Genomic DNA, 21,682 nt, shown 5'->3' with positions numbered 1-21,682 from the left:
GAGGGTCATTGGCAGAGCCATGGATGGGGCCTGGGAGCCCTGAGCTTTGAGCACTACTCCCATGTGGTCTCGTTCCAGTGCCTAGGAGCTAATAGTGCCTCAGGCCTCCTGTTGCTCCAGGAAAGGCTGTGTTCGGGGAGGTTGGGCAGGAGCCCTCTTGGGCAACCCTGCGCAGAGTCTGAGCTGCCTGCCAGGGCCCTGTGATTTCTGGGGCTGCTGTCGACAGTGTGCAGGACGGCACAGCCTCCCACCCCCTCGGGATCCCACAGAGTGTGCAGAAAGATCCCCAGCCCATGGCAATGTTAAGGTGCTTAAAGGACTCTGTTTCCTGGCAGGATATCACCAGTCTCCAGGACTGCCTGAAAATTCAGAGCTGCCGGGCTTTCCTCCCTGTCCATAAATGGGACCAACGAAACCGGCAGCTGGAGGAGCTGGAAAAAGCCCTTGTCCGGCTGCACGGCATAGAGAAACTGGGGGTACTGCGTAGAAAGGTGAAATCCTGGGGCACCGCCCTGTGCTCTCAAGGGGTAGATGAGTCTGTGTGTCTGGTGAGAGGTCGCTCATGGGGTTATTGGGCTGTGGATGATGGATGTGTACAAGCACAAACACAAACACACACACGCAGAGAAAGGGGCCTGCACTCGGGAGTCTGTGTTCACATGCGAGGGTGTTGTGGCGAATACACATATGTCCCCGTGCACTGGAGAAGGGTTTCTGTGTGCATGATTGTGCACTCCCAGTTACATTCATTGATCAAGTCGAAAGTAAGTGTGTCTCACCTGTCCCTGCAGTGGGGTGAGGCAGGGTGGCTGTGTGTCTGTGGGGATGTGTCCTGTGGGGTCACTTGCTGCTGTCTGCACTGACTCCTCCTTTGTTCCCTCCTGCTTCCCATTGAACCTCCAGTTCTGGATCGAGAAGGAGCAGCAGGCGGAGCAGTATTTTCTGGACCGGGAGCAGGAGTGGGAGGAGGAAGAGGAGCGGCTCCTCCGGTTGGGGCCGAGGCTTGGGTAAGAGGAGGAGGAAGGTGAAGGGCTTGTTCATAATCCCATGTGGAAGTTCCCTGGACATTAATGTCTGCCCACACAGAGCCAGGGACGGCGCCACTGAACTGGGGCTGGCTCTGACAGCAGGGAGCTGAGCAGCTTTGGGCCTTGAGTCCTCTCCCTGCCAGGGACCCTCTCAAAAACACCTCCTCTACAGCCTCTGACACATCTTCCTTACTCCGTCATCCCTCTTACAGATCCCCTGGAGCCCCCCCAATACCCTCCACCCCAAGCAGCTTCCCCAGGGAGGGTCTTGTCTGGGAATGAGGCTCTGCTTGGACCCGAGAGGATGAGCTGTTTGGGTCCGTCAGGGTGTGGGTGACAAAGCAGTGCAGGGCAGGGAGGAGACTACGTGCTATTGTGCTGGGAGACCACAGCCTTTCTGCACAGCTTAAAAGTGCCTGAAACAGCTGTGGGATGGGGGAGCATCCCCAGCACTGGCAGGGAGGGACGGCTGAAGTCAGGCAGCGTCCTGCTCAGCCCAGACCACCTCAGTGAGCAGCCAGCATGGGCACCACAGTGACCACAAATGAGATATTTGTGCCCGGACATCAGGCAGCCTCAGCGTTTTCCTAACATTTCCCCTGTTCTTCCCTTTTTTTGCAGGGACAAGAGTTGGAGGGACCCACAGTCCCATGCCAGGCCTTCACTATTCCCCAGGCCGAAATTACCTCCCTTATAGTTGGACCCCAAATTTTAATAAAGAATTTAAAAATTAGTTGTACTCAGGATGTCCTTGGTGACCTTGGTTGGTACAACACGGAAAGGAGGACACAGGGGTGCAAACAGGTACAGCGGATATCAGAGCGGGTGGGTGAAGGAGGACATGCTGCAGCCTCATGAAATCCCAACACACCCTTGAGAAAATGTTGGGACAGATCTGTTTGTGTTCAGGGACAGAAACAATATGGTCCCAACACAGGAGCACCCAGCTGGGGCGGTGGACTCCCAGAGGACACTGGAAGTGGACGGGGAATCAGGAACTTGAATCATGTTTCTTCTCCTCCTGATTGTGTTAACGGCAAGGCTGGAGCCAAGATCCCCACCTGGGACAAAACCAGAGTTACCTTTGCTGGGTGCGGGGAGAGAAGGACCATGTCAAGTGTCAGGAGTTAACAGCTCAACCTTGCCGGGAAGCTGGGGCCGTTCCTCCCCCGCCCCAGCAGCCCTGCACTGCCCAGAGCTGTCCTGGATTGCAGCAGGTTGCATAGGAGGGGCTGAAAGAAGGAGGAAAAAGGCCATAATCCTCAGAGTGAAACTCTGGGTCCATGTCACTCCTTTCTTTGGCTAGGGAGGGGAAAGGATGATGTGGCAGTATGATAAAGCAGGGTTGGGCAGTGCCACGACTGTGCAGCACCAACTGGAAGCTGGGTGTTGAAGGCATAGGAGCATAGGAAACACCACACTCTCTGGCCTAGCCCTACCCTGGCTGCGGCAGAGCAGAGGGGCTTGGTGCCCACCCCTCCCTCCTCAAGCTCCTGTCTGTCTACAGCTGGAGGGATGAATAGCATCAAATGTTGCCCCATTACCCGACAGGAGCCTCCAGGAGCAGGTCATTCATCTCTGTGCTCTGTGGCCTGGACGTTTCTCATACAGTTGCTGATCTGGGAGCAGCACGCGTACGCTCACCAGGGAATGCACTGAGACCCCATCTCCCCTCCCCAGGTCATTCTGCGTTCACTTCCAGGCGTGCCCCGTGTGGAGGATGTTGCAGGTCACTACTTGCCTTCGCCAAACTAAGCAGGGGTCTAAGTGATATGCCCAGATCACTGCCCCAGAGCCCACCAGGCAGCCTCCCCCAGGGAGAGAACTCCTCTGCAATGTAATACAAGCTCAGCATTTCTCTCATTACATGCGTAGCTCCAGAGTTTCAATGAAGCGGACGACATCAGGGGGAACTTTCCCAAAGGTTTGAAATCAAACATCCTTGGGCCACGTAGGGGTGCTTGGTTGCCCTGGGGGATGCAGCTGGGACTCTGGCTGAGCCCTTCCCCAGCAACTGGAATTGGAGTGGGAATAAGAAGGAGCCACATCCTGGTGCAAAGTGCTTCTGATGGTGAACCGGGAAAAGAAGAAAAGTAAGGAGCTCCTTTTTGGACAAGGGGAGCAAAGGCTGGGAGCAAGTGGGGCAAGCTACAAAGAACCTCATGTTTCTTTGTTACAAAGCTTTTCCTCAAGAGGTGCGGTCCTGCCTGGGATTTAGATCTTTGTGGGACTGGTCCCCCAGGGATAGTGCTCTGTGAGGAGAGAGGAGCAAAGTAGCACCACCATTTCCCACCTCCGACTTCCTCCTCCATACCACATCCTGGCTCAGGATGTCCTTGCTGACCATGGTTGGTACCACACAGCGAGGAGGACAGACATCGTAAATGGTACATCTGAATTTGGAGCAGACTCAGGGTGGAAAGGATGAGATGTACCTTCAAGGCAAAAAGAATGCATGCAACCACAAGAAAACTTAAAAAAGGAAAGGGAAACCCCCCTCCCCCTGTTCACAAGGGATGCACAAGGAAAGCAGCAGCCAGGTGAGCGTGCCCACACCTGAGCATTTCCACCCCAGTAGCTATGGTCGGTATAGATGGGGTATCTGAGGCACAGTCTGCAGGAGTGACATCCTGGGGACTGCAGCAAGTCATTTTTAGACGGTGGAGCCTAGAAGCCCCGTGAATTGGGCACTAGTCCCATGTGGTCTTGATCCTTTGCCCAGGCGCTAATGATGCACCAGGCCACCCATTGCTCCAGGAGAGGCTGAGTTCAGACAGGTTGGGCAGGATCATTCCTGAGCGACCCCACACAAAGTCAGAGCTGCCTTCCTTGGCCCTGTAATTCCTGGGGCTGCTGGAAAAAGTGTGGAGGATGGCACAGCCTCCCATCCCCTCGGGATCCCACAGACTGTGCACAAGGAACCATGTCAAGGTGCTGAAGGGATGTTTCTCTTTCCCAGCGGGATGTCAATCATATCAGCAACCACCTAGCATTCAAAGCTGTGGAGTGGCTTATTCCTGTTGTGAGCAAAAACAACAGGGAAGGGACACCCTGAAGGGACAGTAACTCCACAGAAAGGAGGAACCGCCTGGTTCCTGAGCGTACCCAGAAGTCTCTTCCAGCCCTGCATTTCTGTTGGTACCTATACATGTGCCCAAGGCCTGCTCCAATGCTTTTTAATTAGAACTCATCAGAGCAGACTCTGCTTAATTGATTAATCAAGTCTGCTGGAGCGTTCAAAGTAGTATGCTCCAGCAACCTCGGTGTCACATGTATTCAGCATCCCTGCATTTCAACATGGTGGTTGGGGCACTTTAACTAAAGCTCATCTGAGAGCCTTAGTTAAAGTGTCCCCGCCACTGTTTTGAAGCACTGGACACTGAATATATAAGACCCTGTGAGATGCTCTCATTAAAATGCCACCCCCCCCCATGCCCAACCACCCTGGTGCCCCGGTAAAGATGCCCTATGATTCTATGATTGAATAATACACACAAAAATTGTACCACCTTGCCTCTAGCATGGATGATGTAATGCTTTAAAGGTGCTTATGCTGCTACTAGCACAATGCCCATCATGAATGATGGAGGTGTTGGGGCTGGGGACAGGAACAGAAACCAGCATCTGGCCCCACCTTGCCTCTAGCATGGATGATGTAATGCTTTAAAGGTGCTTATGCTGCTACTAGCACAATGCCCGTCATGAATGATGGAGGTGTTGGGGGTGGGGACAGGAATAGAAACCAGCATCTGGCCCTGCACCCTCCCCCCACTACTCTGGGTACAGCCCCACAAAACACCCCCTCCACCGCACCGAGTCCTTCTCCACTCCCCCCGCTGCTGCTGCCCCAGGTCTTGCCCCGCTCCCTCACCCCGCTGCTGCTACTCCGGGCCCTGGCCCGCTCCAGAGCGTGATGGAGAGACAGACACACAGCCAGAAGTGGCAAGGCTTTTATTATATTATTATTTTATCTAGTAAGCTTTTTTAGGTCAGCTAAACCTGGTGATAAAGACCCCAGGTTGGCCTCAGAAACTCTCTTTTCAGGCAGGAACTGAGATCCCTGCTGTATTGTCCCTCTGCAGGTGAACCAGTATCAGCACTTCTGTGGCACTTAGTGTAGCCCTTCTGCTGAGCATCTGTCAGCAGCAACAAGGGCCGGGTTCAATTTTTGGGATACTAAATATATTTTACCTTGGCTCGAACCCCCACCCACTCTACCTGGGAAACACTAAATAAATTACCAGGGTGTCCAATACAACCAACCACCCTTTTCTCACAGGCAGCCTATAAACACAATCCAAATTTATCACAAGGCATAAAGAAAAACAAAAGTAAAACACTAACTATGATTTTAAAACACTACAAGCTACAAAACAAAGTCTATAGGTGGCACCCTCTTATGGGGATCTTTACCCGTACCCAGGCAGACTGGGACTTGGGACTCCTCGGTGGGTAGTTCTGGGGGCCTGCCCCCTACTCCGGCCTTTCAGCAAGGGGCTGGAAAGGGGAGCCCTGACTGGAGAGTCCAATGAGCTTCTCCATGGGTCCACTGTGCCGCAGGGAACTGCTAGAAAGTGTAGGTCCTTCTGTATTGCAAAGGGCCCCTTGTTGCTCCCTGCAAAACTGTAGTGCTGATCTTCACTTTCATGTGGTGGATTTGAAGAGCAAACGGCAATTTTCATCAGTATATCGCACCCCAAAGTTTTTATTCCTCATCCCAGCTCTGCTGGGGCAGGAAACCGCAAGAGAACTCCGAGGAAAGCCAGCCAAACAGCAAAAGAGCCTGAACTGCAACCAGTGCCAACCGCGCTGCACTGGTCAGGACACAGAGACACAAAAGCAACTTGTGCCAGGCCCAAAATGTGCCAGGCCCAACATACAGCAAACAAACGTACAGCAGGGCTCAGCAATACAGCTATGCTGAGACACAACAGCTGTAAATCAATAAAAGCGGGGCTCAGGCCTGTCCTACACCCGGGCCTGAGCATACAACAAGAGAGCGCCAGGTCGGTGTAGCTGCAGCCTGGACATATAGCCTCAGCCACACTGCCTGGCTGAGACCTAACAGCTATGAAACAAGAAAACGGGCCAGGCCTATGTTGCCTTGGGCTTGGACCCAAACACAGCACTTGGCTGGGGCGTACGGTACAAAAGGGACAAAAGAAGACCCAGGCCTATTTGACTGGGCCTGCGCTGGGCAGAAAAAAAGCCAACCAGGCCTGTATACCACTGAGGCCTGAATAAGCAACAAGAAGTGCCACAGCTTCACCCTGGCCCATGTCTGTCAGCCAACACATGGCTGGGGTTCAGCCCCACACGAGTGGGCTGAAATGCAACATCTGTGAGACACCAAAAAGGGCCCAGGCTTATGGCTGCAGCCTGGACATTTAGTGTCAGCTAGACCACCCTGCTGAGGCACTACAGTCCCCAACACAGTGACTGCCAGGACCTGTTTCCTGGTCAGTCTCCATTAGGGAATGATGCTGTCATGGCATCCTCCCTCTCAAGGCCGGCATGGCCGGCAGCTGTCAATACCCCATTCCTGGGCAGCCTGCCCTAAGGAAGGATACACTCATGGCATCATCCCACTCAAGGCCTGCGCAGCCAAAACAGCAAGCAAGACACGTAGCTGGGGTTCAGTGACTGTAACAAAAAGGGCCACATACGCCCCATAGAAACCCCAGAACGCCTGGCAGATCCCAAAAGGGCTGATCAAAAGTCCCAGGAAAGGGGGAAATCTACTTGTAGGGTTGGAGCCGCGGCAGCGTGTGGCAGCGCCGTTGTGTTTTAAAAGCTCACTGTCAATCAATTTCAGAGGTGCCCAGCTGATGACGTCAGCTGGTGGCACCGCCACGAAGAAGTTAAAAGGCACTCAGGGTGCCAGCAAGAGAGAGGGGGGACCTGCCTCTGGGCCAGCTGAGGCTGAGGCAGGGACAGCCTTGGGGCACTGAGATAAGGTGATGCAGGGGCCGCACGGGCTCAACTAGCACACAGCAAAGGGGCTCCAAAAGGCAGAGCCTGGAGAGCCAAATCCTCAACCTGTTTCAGAGTTTAGGTCCCACAGGGAGTGGAGAGAATTCACTGAAACCCAACACGGGCATGGGCTTTAGAGGAGACAGCCCATCCACTGTGGAGACGTTCTTGGTTTTATTTTAATTATTTATTTTGCTTTGTGAATAGTTTTGAGAAGCTGCAAGAGCCAGGGCGCACACAGGCTCTCATCCAAGACCCACTACAGGGAGTTGCTTCTTGCATACAAGGTCTGACAACCTAGACAGGGCCAGAAAAAACACTGCCAGAGTTGTCGAAGGCTGGGACCAGACCAGGCTGACGTGCTGCATCAGATCATATCGTCTCAACACCGACGGCTGGCATGTGGCTGGACTGTAGGGGAGGTGGAGCCCCAATGTCAACCGTTGTAAGAAATATGAGTACTCCAAGTAGGGACTTCTGTATTTACACCACTGAACCCCTCAGTTGAATTTATTTCCATCAAGTTGTGGTAGGCAAGTCGAGGGGAGTCTCACCTGCATGGGTACTCTGTAAAGCGTTTGACAGGTAAGCGGAAGCATGAGTGGTATACTGAGCAGGAACAGGAAAGGATCAGAGATGTGACCTGGGAAATTACTATTATGGATCCAACAATCATGTCCCACACAGAACTGCTAGGCCAGGCCCTTCAGGCACTAGGACAGGTCTTAGACCTGCAACAGTTGCAGGGAGCTCTTCAGCAGGAATGGCTCCAAACAAATTCGTCACTACTCAAAATGCCACGAATAACTAAAGATGATGACCCCGAGGCATACATCAGATCATTTGAGTGGACTGCCTTGCAAGTGGGGTTAGACTGCATGCAGTGGGCCTATGAATTAGGGATGTTAGTAGTAGATAAGGCGTAGGCAGAGTATCGGTCTCTTTCTAGAGAAGATGTTTGTAATTATGAGACCGTTAAGGCCACAATCCTGTACCACCTTGAGATAACACCGGAAAATCATAGGCTGGCCTTTTGGGCCTGTAAAGCATGTGAAGAAACTCATCCTTGCATTCTGATGCAGGCACTAAGAGATAGGCTTAAAAAATGGCTTTTTCTGAACCTTTATGAGCATGATGGGGTAATCGATCAGATCTTATTAGAACAGTTCATGTGGGACTTGGAGGCGGAGACACAGAGGTGGGTGCACAGACACCAACCCTACAACTGTGAAGAGGTTCTCTGGATTGTGGATGCTTTAGCAGTATCACAATGTGACAGAGGCCAAAGTACAAGTCTCAGGCACCCTAGCATGAATGGCCACGAGAGGAAAATAGAACACAAGGACCACCAAAGGTAACACCACGTGGCGTGGGGTGTTATCAATGTGGTAAGGCAGGCCATATGGCTAAAGGAGTGCCAACAAGGCCTAAATCCTTTGAGCAGGTCATTTGTAGATTAGTCTAGATATGCCCAGTGTATGCAGTTATTTGTTTAAATTTCCTGCAACGAGGAAATAAATACTAGTGACCTGACTGAGTGGAGGGAACTTTCTCACACCTTCTTTATAGGGTTTAAGTGATAGAGTGCAAAAGACTTTGATTCTCAGTAGGGCACTAGCTGAGAAACTCAATAGGGCACTGGCTTAAGTGACTGAGAAAATTTTAGATTCCTTCTAAATGATCAAGAAACCCATGCCAGTAGCCTTCTTAGATTGATCACACGTAGCACATAGTAAACTGTGGCTGCTGTCAATTTTGTTGGAAGACTCTGCAATTTCCAAACAGCTTTCTTAGGGCTCTTAAGACATCCCTGTTTCTCAGGCTGTAGGTGAGTGGATTCAGTACTGGGGGCACAATTGTGTAAAACAGAGACACAATCTTGTCTTGCTCTGGGGAGTGGTAGGAGCTGGGTCTCATGTACATGAAGATGGCTGCCCCGTAAAACATGCCCACCACAGTCAGGTGGGAGGAACAAGTGGCCAGAGCTTTCTGCTGTCCTTTGGTTGACTTCATCCTTAGGACTGCAGCAAGGATGCGAGCATAAGAGGCTAGGATAACAGAAGAGGGGACGAGGAGCAAAACAATGGCACACATAAACAGCAGAGTCTCATATTGGGATGTGTCAGAGCAGGACAATTTGAGCAGGGCTGGGATCTCACAGAAGAAGTGATTAATCTCTTTAGTGCCACAGTAGGGCAGGTGCATTGTAGAAGCTGTAAGAATCAAGGCATTTGCAGATGCTCCGATCCAAACCCCACTTGTCACGCCCAGGCAGACTCTCCTGCTCAGGAGGATGGGGTATTGCAAGGGATTGCAAATGGCTACATACCTGTCATAAGCCATGACTGCCAGAAGGAGACACTCCGATACACCCATTGCCAAGGAGAGGAAAATCTGAACCCCACAGCCAGCTGGAGAAATGGGGTTGCCTGGGGTCAGGAAGTCTGCTGCCATTTTGGGAACAACAATCAGAGTCTGACAGATGTCCATGAAGGCCAACTGACTTAGGAAAAAGTACATGGGGGTGTGAAGGGAGGAATCCACTTTGATTAGAAGTATGAGGAGAGCATTGCCAGACAAGGCAATGATGAAGGCTAATAAGATTATGGCCAGGGAGAACTTTTGCACTTTGGTCCGGCTCAGGAGTCCCAGCAGAATGAAGTCTGCCAAAGAAGTTTTGTTCCCACTCTTCATTTCCTCTTCATGTGGCTGTGCCTGAAGCCCTGGACAACAACCAAATGCCTGGTGGAATATGCACACACTTTTCATGTGGCACTCCTATGCACAAAATAATGGCACCTGAGGCAGCTGGCACGTTTTCTCCTGTGGAAGAAATGCCACAAATTATGGTTCATGAGACAATATCTTCACTTCCCTGCGAATAGTCTTTATTTAGGCTAGAGGTTTCTGAAATTAGCCTAGCGTTAGTACGTCCAGCTGCAGGCCCTACCTACATGTGGAGTTCCAGTGGTTTAAGTCATGGTACATCTATGCTGCAGATACAGAATTGACTACAGCAGGAACCAGCAAACTACGTCCTGCATAAACTTTGAATTTGGCTTAGGAGTTTGGGGTCTTTGGCACTGAAATTAGCCTAGCGTTAGTACGTCCAGCTGCAGGCCCTACCTACATGTGGAGTTCCAGTGGTTTAAGTCATGGTACATCTATGCTGCAGGTACAGAATTGACTACAGCAGGAACCAGCAACCTACGGCCTGCATAAACTTTGAATTTGGCTTAGGGGTTTGGGGTCTTTGGCGGCATTTGTCGGTGGGAGCACACTTTCTGCAGGTGCTGCCCCTAGGCTGCTATGAGAAGTAACTCCAGCTGCAGGACTTCTACTTGTGCCATGAGAAGAGACTAGTAAGAGTGTTGGACAGGTGCTAGCACCCACCCACCTCCAATAAGGGCAGATTATTCTGGTTTGCAGTTGGAAAAGGTTTCCAATCCCTGAACTACTATGCTCTACAGAGACATTTTATCTGGGTTTCAATGAGTTAATTGGAGCCATGGCATTGAGGAAGTCTGTGCATGCTATTTTCCCTGCCAGATGCAGGACAAATAATGAGTTCCTGTGCTCCATGCTGGTAATAGTACCCAAATAGTAGCTACAATCCTAATACTACCTTGTTACGTGTGAGTCTGACTGATGTCAATGAGAAATAATCTAACAGAAACACCTCATGGCAAAACATTGCACAATGATTGTATGTGGGTCAGTCATTCTGGCCACTCTCCTTTTCCATCACCATCTACATTGCCATTCATCATTATTAACATGATTAGTAGTAATAGGAGAAGGAACAATTGACAAGGCAGGAACTGCACGTAGGAGTATGAGGAGATATTCTCTGTCCCAAACGCCTTAGTATTTAATAAACAAGTTCTAAAAAAACCCCAATACCTGCTCCCAGGAAAGTTTCTATAGAAAATCTGGGGTATAGGCTGTAGCCGTGTTGGTCTAGGGACATAGACAGACAAGGTTCTTTGGGTAAATCTGATATTTTTTATTAGACCAACTAAAATAGTTGGAACAATTCTTCTTTGCCAGCTTTCTGGTCAAACACCCTTCTGCAGGCGGAGGAAGTCTGCAGTTGTTCTGTGCTCTTGGAGGCCAGCAAGGAACCTTGTCTGCCGATAGCGATTCTGAAAACCAAAGTACTGGTTAAAAAGAATGTTTCGAACAGAATTTTTTTCCATCTGCTCTACCTTTTTAGTGTTCGGTGTTTCCAGTGCTCAAATTGATACTCCTTAAAAACATGTGAAATTCATAGGACAGGCTCTCACTTGTTTCTGGATACTAAAATACAGCAACTTGAGCAGCCAAAACTGAAATAGACTCGATGAAAGGTATCACCTCCAGTTGTAGGCTCTTAAGAAAAGAAAAAGAAAGAAAAAAAGTAGAAAAGAATACAACCAAAGCTGTTTGAAAATAAATAATAATTTTCATAAAAAAAGTGGAACAAAATTATTCTCATTTTGGTTGAGCTCCGTGCCATATCATTTTAATTCTACTAAATCACTTATAAAATATAAATAAGAAGAAATATCAGTTAGATAATGCTTTTGATAAAAAACTGTCAATCAGTATTTCAATTAATGTGTGTGGATATTTTTTTATTAGAAAAGGACATTTCACTCTTTTAAGGGACATTTTCCCCCCAAATGAAATAATTCAGAAAGTTTCTAGTAACTGGCTGCATGCATGACACACAGTGCAAAATACTTTGTGAGGGGGCTAGACTTGGAGTGGTACAGGTAAAATACCTGAAGAATAGCTGCTATAAAATTAGGAACAGAAACACCCTGAACCAGAGGGAGTTTGCTTCTTCCTATTAGATCAAATCCCCAATCTCACTGAATTCTCTATTTCAGCAGTGGTGGCACTGCTGGATTAACTGGTGAGATAACACCCATGGTGTGAAACAGTGAGGAAGGTATGGTGACCTTGCTATGCCCTTCCCCTGACTTTACAGACCCATGGACTCCATCACAGGTGATGTCTAGCTGTCCTTGACGAACTAACATTCACCCAGCCAACCTTTTCGTTTTATACTGGTGAGATCTGGTTTTGCCAGAGAGCTAGCTTTATACTGTCAACTAAAACGTGTCTATGCCCTAAGAAACCAATGAGGCATACCTGAGCACCATATTAGATGGAATAATTGTATCCTAATGAAGAATTTGCATGATAAGAATTTTTTTAATCTGATAGCCTGATTTGTGATCATCTCATAAGCTTTTTAAAATCAACTAAAAACTGTTGATAAAGATCCCAGGCTTGGGCAGGAGCCCTGATCCTTGCTGTATTACCCCTCTGCAGGTGAACCAAGATCAGCGCTTCTTTGAAACCTAGTCTCTGGAGCCTTGGTAAGAAGTTATTTTGCCCAGAAGGCTGCCCACACATTCAAGATCATTAAGACCTGAATCTAAAAGATTTCTTTCTTTCTGTACTAATGATTGTGTGACTCTCAATGAATGGATATTTCTTTTAAATCAGCAGCTCACTATGCTTTATCGGTATTGTCTTAGCAATTGTCAGTGGTTTGTATTCCAGTATTAGATGGGCTATTAAGATTTCTTTGCCTTTTTTTTTTTTTTTTTGTAATGTGTGGTTTTCCTGTACTCAGCTTCTCAAACCATCCTTGATCTCCAGAATCTCCCTGGGGCTCTGCAGTCCTCGGCCTTGGTGCCTGTTTTCCTTCTGGCAGAGTGAACTAGAAACCCTAGAGCTCTATAACCACCAAACTTTGTACATACCATGTAGCTACAGAAAGATAACTAGGATTTAGCCCCTCACATGCAAAGCTAGGGAAAAGAGAAAGTCTAGAAAAAGTGGCACTTCAGTTTCCTCTTTGAGAGAGCGCAGACCCCAAAGTAACTGTGAAATACAGGGTTGTGAAGCACCTCTCAAAAGCAGTCCTTCTTTGTGTAGGTTTCAAATGCATTACGATGGAAATATTTTATATGATATTATACATATATGTTATGCTATACCACATGGATCATATGTGATATGCTATGTTAGACTAAATCTCTCTGCATCTGACGTTTTGAATAGCCCTATAAGTGGCTTGGGGGAAATCCTGGACCTGCTAAAGTGAACAGGGAATTTGGAATGGGAGTCCAGGACAGCCTGACTTTTACCCCTTCTTCTCAAACATTTCCTGCTCCTCAGGTTCCTTGGAAGTTCATCAACCTATGTAGCTACGCTGACAGGAATAACCTGTTTAAATTAATTATATCCATCTTCCAGTTCTTAATTGTATCACTTCATTTGTTATCACATCAAAAAGCGCATTGCAGTACATTTGTTTATAAAAAAATAAAATAAAACATATTTTATTGTTAATAATACTAGTCAAGTTACAATAATTAGGAGTAAAAGTTAAATGGCATTATTGAATAGTAATACTTGAAATACATTTTGTGAAACATATCTATGCCACTTCTCTGATTATCACATGGGATTCATAAAGAAATATCTGGTTTAAAGAATCTTCTCCTGTATAAAATAGGACAGGAAGAAAATAGTAATTACTTACCTCGATCTGTTTTATTTCTTTCTGTGACCACTTCAGTAAGAAATGTATACAGAGATTTTGATCTCTTGCAAAAAATACACTCATTCATTTCAAAAGAAGCTCCCATACCCCAAATCTTTACATAGCTAATCTCTTCTATGCTATTATATTCCCAGAATCCTTTACTTTTCCCATCCCATTGGTATGTGTACCTTTACAGGAAATAATGTGTTACTGGCTCTAAAGAAAGTACATTAGCAATCCATATGAACTACTTTTCTCACTACCTTTACTTTTAAAATTAAAGAACTGACTGTTGTAGGCATGGCGTTTCTTTAGTATGGGGCAGGAGTAGTTTTCATAAGAAGTAAATGTCTTTAAAATGCCTCAGGCATGAACTCCATTTAAGCTTCAAAATTAAAATAATGTGATAACAATTAGCGCCTAGAGCCTGAAAAAATACTTTTATATGGGTTGAAAAAATGCAACATGGGCAATATATAAAAACAGTCTGAAATCAGCCTTAAACAAGGACATTAAAGAAAGGGACAGTGTAACTCTGGCTTTTTATTGTGCTTCTTCATCTAGTTGAGTAAATTACCCAGCAGAGAGAAGGGAGCATGTGTCATAAAAACACAGCCTTTTAAAGGCCAAGTCAAGATTTGAGGGCATTATGTCACCTCTTCAGCAACAGCCGTGAAATCTAAGGGGAGCAAAATGCATAAACATTCTCACACTTTGGGGACTCTTGTCCCAAGTCCTTAATTAAGTTGCACTTTCAGGCCCAACTGGTGCTCTGGCAGACCTTCCTCCATTCAGGTGTATGAAAACTCTGCAAAGTTCTGCTCAGGGAAATGTCCTGGCAACCTCTGTCTTGACACGGGAAAGAACAAAGCCTTTCAAGAAGGACAAAAGACAATACTTTTCAGGCTTTCTTAAATGAAATTCTAGGGGTAGGTTTTTTTCCGCTTTTTCTTAGTTTGTTCCTTTTGTTTGAATTTGGGACATGTTGTGTGTAAACAGTTCATTCAAATACAGAATACCAGATCTCTCACTGCTTCATTTTCTAGTGCAATGAGACTTCTGGGTTCTGACTCACTCGACACGATGTTTCTCCATCAAGAACATCAATTCCTCAAATATTCGAGTGCAACACATCCCTCTCACACAGACAGTCCAGAACAAAGAAAAGACAAAAGAACATGTGCCCTAGTTAGATTTGCCTCTCATTATTTGTAGGATGCAAATTATGGTAGAAGAACCATAGGCCTCACACACAAATGAGTGGAATCTAGTCCTTGATTGCAGACCACAGAATCAGGTGCCTGATCTGAGACTGTTTGTACCTTAGTCTAATGTGTATGCGAGGGCATCTGTAGTTCTCCTTAGTGCTTTGAAAAATCTGTTTAAATTCTGCCACTCAACACAGAGTTAGGCTGGTAGTTTTAACGGAGCCTCACCTATACAAAGTGCAGAGCTACGCTGGAGGTGGAGTGGGGAAGTAACCTTTCCCTTGTAACTGGCATATCTGTGCCAATGACAGTTTAGAGAGAGAAGGCCTAAGAGCACACTTAGAAAAAATTCTCATACTTAGGATAAAACAGCATGGAGCAAATTTCTTGTGTTAGGAGCAAAAAGCTCCTGACCCGCAGAAGAACACGCTGAATTTGAAAGCTTGTGTATCCAAACCATGCACTTGGTCCCATAAAAAATGATGACCCACAAAAGTACTTCGCCGTCACTCGAGCACTAATAAAAGTCCCTCCATTGTGACCTAGGTTAGATTTTTTTAATAGCTCCTAAGAAGTGAGAAAATTGCATATAGCATCAATATAAACTATAGTAACTGGCTCCTTAGATAAACTTCCCATGAAAAAATGAATGTTGGAGAGGCCTAGAAGTGAAGAAATAACAAAAGTCCAAACAAAACAAAAAAGGAAAAAAGATTTCTGGTGAGACTTTGAACAACAATGAGAGTCTAGGCAGGCCATTGCTCCTGGTCCTGTCCCTTATCAGCACAGAGAAAAGACCAACTTCGATCTCTCTGAATCACCCTTCAGTTATTTGAAGAGTGTTATCAAATCCCCCTGGCAGTCTTTTCTTCTCCAGCCCGAATATCCCTAGCCAAATATTTGGGCTATGTGAAGTTTTGGGAGCTGATTCAATTTGGAGGCGATTCAGCCTGATTTGGAAAACCGAAATTCCCCATCTGAATCAAATCAGGAGACCAATAAAAAGGTCTGAATCAATTCGAAGCTCTCTGAATAAATTCAGAAAAGATTCAGAGCGCTTTGAAGATTCAGGCAGTCCCCACTCACTGCCACAGGGAGCTGGAACCGGACTCTGTGCCGGTAAGTAGGGGGCAGGGGAGCGGGGGCTGGAGGGGGAGGGAGGGGACCATGGGGGAACCCCTGCCATGCCACATGCCCTGCCTGCTCCCCCCAGCCCCATGAGCTCCCCCACCACCCTCTGCCTGTTCTCCGAGCCCCCCCACCCATGGCTGCCCCGCCCAGCCTCAGCTCCCCACTCTTAAAAATAAAAAATAAAAAACAGCCCTGGGCTCACCACGTGATGCCAGGTGGGGGGCGATCCTTGCTGCTCCTCACTGCCCCACGCTGCATGCGGGGCACTGCCATGAGCCCCCTGACCCTGCCCGCTCTCCCAGCTCCCACCCCTCCATGGCTGCCCTGCCTGCCCCAGCTCCCCGTTCTTTAAAAAAAAAATGCCCTGAATTCACAGGCTGCCGTAGCGGCCTCAGGGCTTCTGGGGACTCATGGCAGAGCCCCCATCCTGCAGCACTGGGCAGTTGGAGGCAGTGGGGATGGTCCCCTTGCCTGGCAGGAGCCAGTGAGTTCAGCCCCCCCGCCCTTTTTTTTTTTTAAAGAACCAGGAGCTGGAGTGGGTGGAGCAGTCCTGGGGAGGCCGGGAGACTGAGTGGGTGTTGGAAGGCTTGTGGCAGAGCCCCCCACAAAGCACGGGGAAGTGGGGATTGTACCCCCCTCCCACTTGGCAGGGGCCGGTGAGTACAGGGCTTTTTTTTTTCTTTTCAAAGAGCGGGGAGCTGAGGCTGGACAGGGAAGCCATGTGTTGGAGGGGCTGGGAGAGCAGGCGGTGGATGGGGGCCTAATTCAGAGATTCAGCTGATTCAGCAGCGGCAGAATCTCCAAATCAGATTCGGCTGAATCGATTCAGGACAGTGATTCGAATCACCAAATTGAATCACTGTCCCCCAAATTCACCAAATCCGAAGTGAATACTAGCCACTTCACACAGGCCTACCAAATATCTCTCTTCAAAACTTTCTTCATAACTCTTGGATCCCAGGCCCCAGATCATTTCTGTTGCCCTACCAGTTGACCTGTTTTCTGTAGGAGGGTGTGGGCCACATGCAAAGAGTCAACATAAGGGAAATACGACATTTCAGCCCCCCGCATCAAGTTTTCAGTGGGCGTGTCAATATGTTCTACTAATTCACCTTAGGCTTACTGTACAGTAAAACACTATACAGTAAGCCTTCCCCAGGAGCACATCTATACGAGCTCTCCTCACCTGATGCCCATTGGGACACACAGGTGTCAGACAGCCCCCTCCCAGGCAGGGCGTTCCTGCCCAGCAGAAGGTTCACTGAAAGCTGTCCTAGGTGTGGGGCACCTGCTGGCAGGTTTCCTGCTGGGTGGATGGGTACAAGGCTCATTGGCAGTTGCTCTGCTTGGGTTCCCAGTATGCCCAATATCCCCCCAGAGCAACTCTGCACAGCACAGAACTGGAAGCTACAGGGGGCAATCGATGGCTGGGACCCCAGCCCCCATGTGCCCCCCAGAGCAGCCACCTCCACACTGGGAGCCAGGAACCAGGATAGGGGGCAGAGAGCTCCCCAGTCCTGGTGTTGGTCGGCTTCCAGCTTCTGAGGGGAGCTGTGAGCTGAAGAGCACAAGGAGCAGGGACAAGAAATTCCCTGTCTCCTGTGCCCCCCTGCTGTCTAGGCTGACCAGAAGCAAATTTGCTCCTGGTAAGAGGCTACATGTGCACTACTACACAGAAACTAATGCACAGTTAATGTACTACGTGTATTTTACATGCATTAGCTACTGCACAGTACCGCTGCCTGTATATACTAATTTATTGAACAGTATATACCACACACAGGTAGACAGTGATTCTTTACTGTGCAGTAGATTAGTCTACTGTACAGTACAGCATCTCATTTAGACATGCCCACTGTATGCAATTATTTATTTATATTTCCTGGAACAGGGAAAAACTAGTGAACTGGTAGTGTGGGGGAACCTAGCTCACACTTGTTTCTTACTGTTTAAGTGATAGAGTCCAAAAGCCTTTGATTCACAGTAGGGCACTGGCTCTTAAGTGACTGAGAAAATGTAGCTTCCTTCTAAATGTCCCAGAAAACTGTGCCAGCAGCCTTCTCAGGTTGAGGAGATTTAGTAGGTTGTAAACTACAGCTTCTATCAATTTTGTTGGTAGACTCTGCATTTCCCAAACAGCTTTCTTAGGGAACCTAAGACGTCCTTGTTTCTCAGGCTGTAGATGAGTGGATTCAGCACTGGGGTGACAACAGTGTAAAATAGAGACACAATCTTGTCTTCCTCTGGTGAGTGGTAGGAGGTGGGTCTCATGTACATGAAGATGCCTGCCCCATAGTATATGCCCACTACAGTCAGATGGGAGGAACAAGTGGCCAGAGCTTTCCGCTGTTTAGTTGAATTCATCCTTAGGACTGCAGCAAGGATGCGAGCATAAGAGGCTATGATGATAGAAGAGGGTATGGGGAGAAGGACAACGCTAGTCACGAACACCAGAGTCTCATATCGGGATGTGTCAGAGCAGGACAATTTGAGCAGGGCTGGGACCTCACAAAAAAAGTGGTTAATCTCTTTAGAGCCACAGTAGGAAAGCTGCATTGTAGAAGCTGCAAGAATCAAGGCATCTGCAGATGCTCCAATCCAGACCCCACTTGTCAGGCCCAGGCAGACTTTCCTGCTCAGGAGGACGGGGTATTGCAAGGGGTTGCAAATGGCTGCATACCTGTCATAAGCCATGACTGCCAGAAGGAGGCACTCCGACACACCCACAGTCAGAGAGAGGAAAATCTGAGCCCCACAGGCCACTGGAGAAATGGGGTTGCCTGCACTCTGAAAGCCTGCTGCCATTTTGGGAACAACAATCAGAGTCTGACAGATGTCCATGAAGGCCAATTGGCTGAGGAAAAAGTACATGGGGGTGTGAAGGGAGGAATCCACATGGATTAGAAGTATGAGGAGAGCATTTCCAGACACAGCAGTGATGAAAGCTAATAAGATCAGAGCCAGGGAGAAAATGTGTACATTGGTCCGGCTCAGGAGTCCCAGCAGAATAAAGTCTGCCAAAGAAGTTTCGTTCCCACTCTTCATTTCCTCTTCATGTGGCTGTGCCTGAAGCTCTGCACAAATACAGCATGACCTGGGGACTGTGCACACACTTCCTTCTGGATAACAGTAATGGCAACAGAGGCAGCTGCAAGGTTTTCTTCTCCTGTAAAAAAAATGCCAGACATTATGGTTGATGAGACAATAACTTCACTTCCCTGGGAACTGTTTTTATTTAGGCTGAAGATTTTCTAAACTTTGCCCAGCATTTCAATGTCCACCTCCAGGTCCCACCTGCACATGGAATTACAGTGCTTTAATTCATAGTATGCCTATGCTGTGGTATTGACTACAGCAGGGATTTTCATCCTGTTGCCTGCATTGTGGGCCATTGGTGGCATTTGGTGGTGAGGGACACTTTCTTCAGGTGCTCTCCCCAGGCTGCCATGAAGACAAATATGGGCATTCTACTTGTGCTGCGAGCGGAGATTAATGGCAGTGTTGCCCGGGTCCTAGCACCCACCCATCTCCTATAAGGGCAGATTATTCTGGTTTTCAGTTGGAAAAGGTTGTGTATCCCTGACCTGCTATGTTCTACAGAGACATCTTAGCTAGGTTTCTATGAGTTAATTGGAGCCATGCCATTGAGGAAGTCCATGCATGTTATTTTCTTTGCCCAGATGCAGGACAAATAAGGAGTTCCTGTGCTCCATGCTGGTAATAATACCCAAATAGCAGCCCCACTCCTAATACTACCCTGTTACCTGTGAGTCTGACCGATGTCAATGGGAAAAGAATATCACAGGAATACCTCATGGTAAAACATTGAATAATGACTGAGTGTGGCTCAGTCATTTTGGCCATTCTCCTTTTCCATCACCATGAACAGTGACATTTATCATTATTAACGTTATGAGTAGGAATAGGAGGAGAAGCACTTGACGAGGCAGGCACTGCACATAGTGGTATGAGGAAACATGCTCTGTCCCAAACACGTCACCATTTAACAAGCACATTCTAAAAAAAACCCAACCCTAATACATGTGCCCAGAACGTTTCTATAGAAAATCTGAAAAGCAAAGTGCCTTTGTCTCTGTGGCTGTTTTCCTTCTGGCAGAGTCAACTATAAATCCTAGATCTCTATAGCTTCCGAACCTTATATAAACAATTTAGGTACAGAAAGATAACTAGCATTTAGCCCCTCAAATGCAAAGCTAGGAACAAGGGCAAGTCTTGAAAGAGTGGCACTGTAGTTTCCTCTTTGAGAGAACACAGACCCCAAAGTCACTGGGAGATACAGGGTTGTGACGCACAAACAATCCCGCTTACAGTGTGGGGTTCAAAGGCATTAAAATGCAAATATTTTATATGATATGATACATATATGCTATGCTATATCACATGGATCATATGTGAAATGCTATGTTAAATTAACTCTCTCTGTTTCTGACATTTTTAACAGCCCTAAAAGTGGCCTGGGGGAAATCCCGGACCTCTATAGCTTCCGAACTTCAGACATACAATTTAAGTACAGAAAGATAACTAGGATTTAGCCCCTCACATTCAAAGCTAGGGACAAAGGAAAGTCCTGAAAGATTGATACTAGTTTCCTCCTTAAGAGCACACAGCCCCCAAAGTCACTGGGAGATACAGGGTTGTGAAGCACCTCTCAAAAACTATCCTTCTACCAGCATAGGTTTCAAAGGCATTAAAATATAAATATACAATATGATATTTTACATATCTATTATGATATACCACATGGATCATATGTGATGTGCTATATTAAACTACAACTCTCTGTATCTGACATTTTAACAGCCCTAAAAGTGGCCTGGGTGAAATCCTGGACCTGCTAAAGTGGAAGGGGAATTTGGAATTGAGTCCAGGACAGCCTGACTTTTACCCCTTCTTCTCAGACATTTCCTCCTCCTCGGGTTCCTTTGAGGCTCATCAACCTACATAGTTACCCTGACAGGAATAGTCTGTTTACATTAATAATATACACCTTCTGGTTCTTAGTTGTATTATTTCATTACTTATCACATCCAAAAAAAAGAACATTGCAACACATTTGTGGACAAAAAAGAAATAAGCCCTATTTTATTAGTAGTAGTACTAATAGAAGTAATAATACTTAAAAGTAGAATTATTATGGCTTTATTGAAATGTAATACCTGAAAAACTTTTTGTGAAACATATATATGCCACGTCTTCCCTGGTTATCACATGGGGATCATTAAAGAGAAAAATGGTGCTGTTTGTAACAAAGAGTTATGAGTTTTTAAGAATCTTTTCCTGTATATAGTAGGGCTAGAAGAAAACAGTAATCACTTACCATGATCTGTTTTATTTCTATCTGTGACAATTTCAGTAAGACTTTTGATCTGTCACAAAAAACACTGTCATTTATTTCAAAAGAAGCTCCTATACCCCAAGCCTTTACAGATCTAATCTCCTCTATTCTATAATAGTCACAGAATATTTTGGTTTTCCCATCCCATTGGTATATGTGCATTCACAATAAATAATGGGTTAGTGGCTCTAAAGTAAACACACAAAGTGAACTTTTTTTCTCATTACCTATACATTTAAAATTAAAGAAAATATTGTTCTGGGCATGGCATTTCTTTAGTATGGGATGGCTGTAGTTTTCTAAGAAAGTAAATGACTTTAAAATCTCTCAGGCTTGAACTCCATTTAAGCTTCAAAATTAAAATAATATAATAACAATTAATGCCCAAAACCTGAAGAAATTCTTTACCTCTGCTTTTCATCCTGCTTGTGCATCTAGC

General features: G+C 46.9%; 2 protein-coding genes and 1 long non-coding RNA gene across 3 annotated transcripts; 1 reads left to right on the top strand and 2 right to left on the bottom strand.

The window, feature by feature from the left end:
* Window positions 1-341: 341 nt before the first annotated feature.
* LOC112548997 lies at window positions 342-1,727 on the top strand. Its single transcript, XR_003092437.1, has 3 exons — window positions 342-491; window positions 904-1,007; window positions 1,650-1,727. It is a non-coding gene; the product is annotated as an uncharacterized LOC112548997 (long non-coding RNA).
* A 7,023-nt stretch (window positions 1,728-8,750) lies between these two features.
* On the bottom strand, window positions 8,751-9,707 carry LOC102368262 (olfactory receptor 56-like). Its single transcript, XM_006039246.2, has one exon. It carries the CDS (start codon window positions 9,693-9,695, stop codon window positions 8,751-8,753), a length of 945 nt encoding a protein of 314 aa, XP_006039308.1. The 5' UTR covers window positions 9,696-9,707.
* Window positions 9,708-17,805: 8,098 nt separating this feature from the next.
* On the bottom strand, window positions 17,806-21,666 carry LOC102368014 (olfactory receptor 2T27-like). The gene is made up of 2 exons (XM_006039245.1): window positions 21,652-21,666; window positions 17,806-19,053 (listed from the first exon to the last, which is right to left on the bottom strand). Exon 2 carries the CDS (start codon window positions 18,930-18,932, stop codon window positions 17,991-17,993), a length of 942 nt encoding a protein of 313 aa, XP_006039307.1. The 5' UTR covers window positions 18,933-19,053; window positions 21,652-21,666; the 3' UTR covers window positions 17,806-17,990.
* Window positions 21,667-21,682: the final 16 nt, after the last annotated feature.

Source organism: Alligator sinensis, unplaced genomic scaffold, assembly GCF_000455745.1.
Source record: "Alligator sinensis unplaced genomic scaffold, ASM45574v1 scaffold2158_1, whole genome shotgun sequence".
NCBI classification, from domain to species: domain Eukaryota; kingdom Metazoa; phylum Chordata; order Crocodylia; family Alligatoridae; genus Alligator; species Alligator sinensis.
Note: the sequence above shows the minus strand (reverse complement) of the source record. Positions and strands in the feature narration are given on the sequence as shown.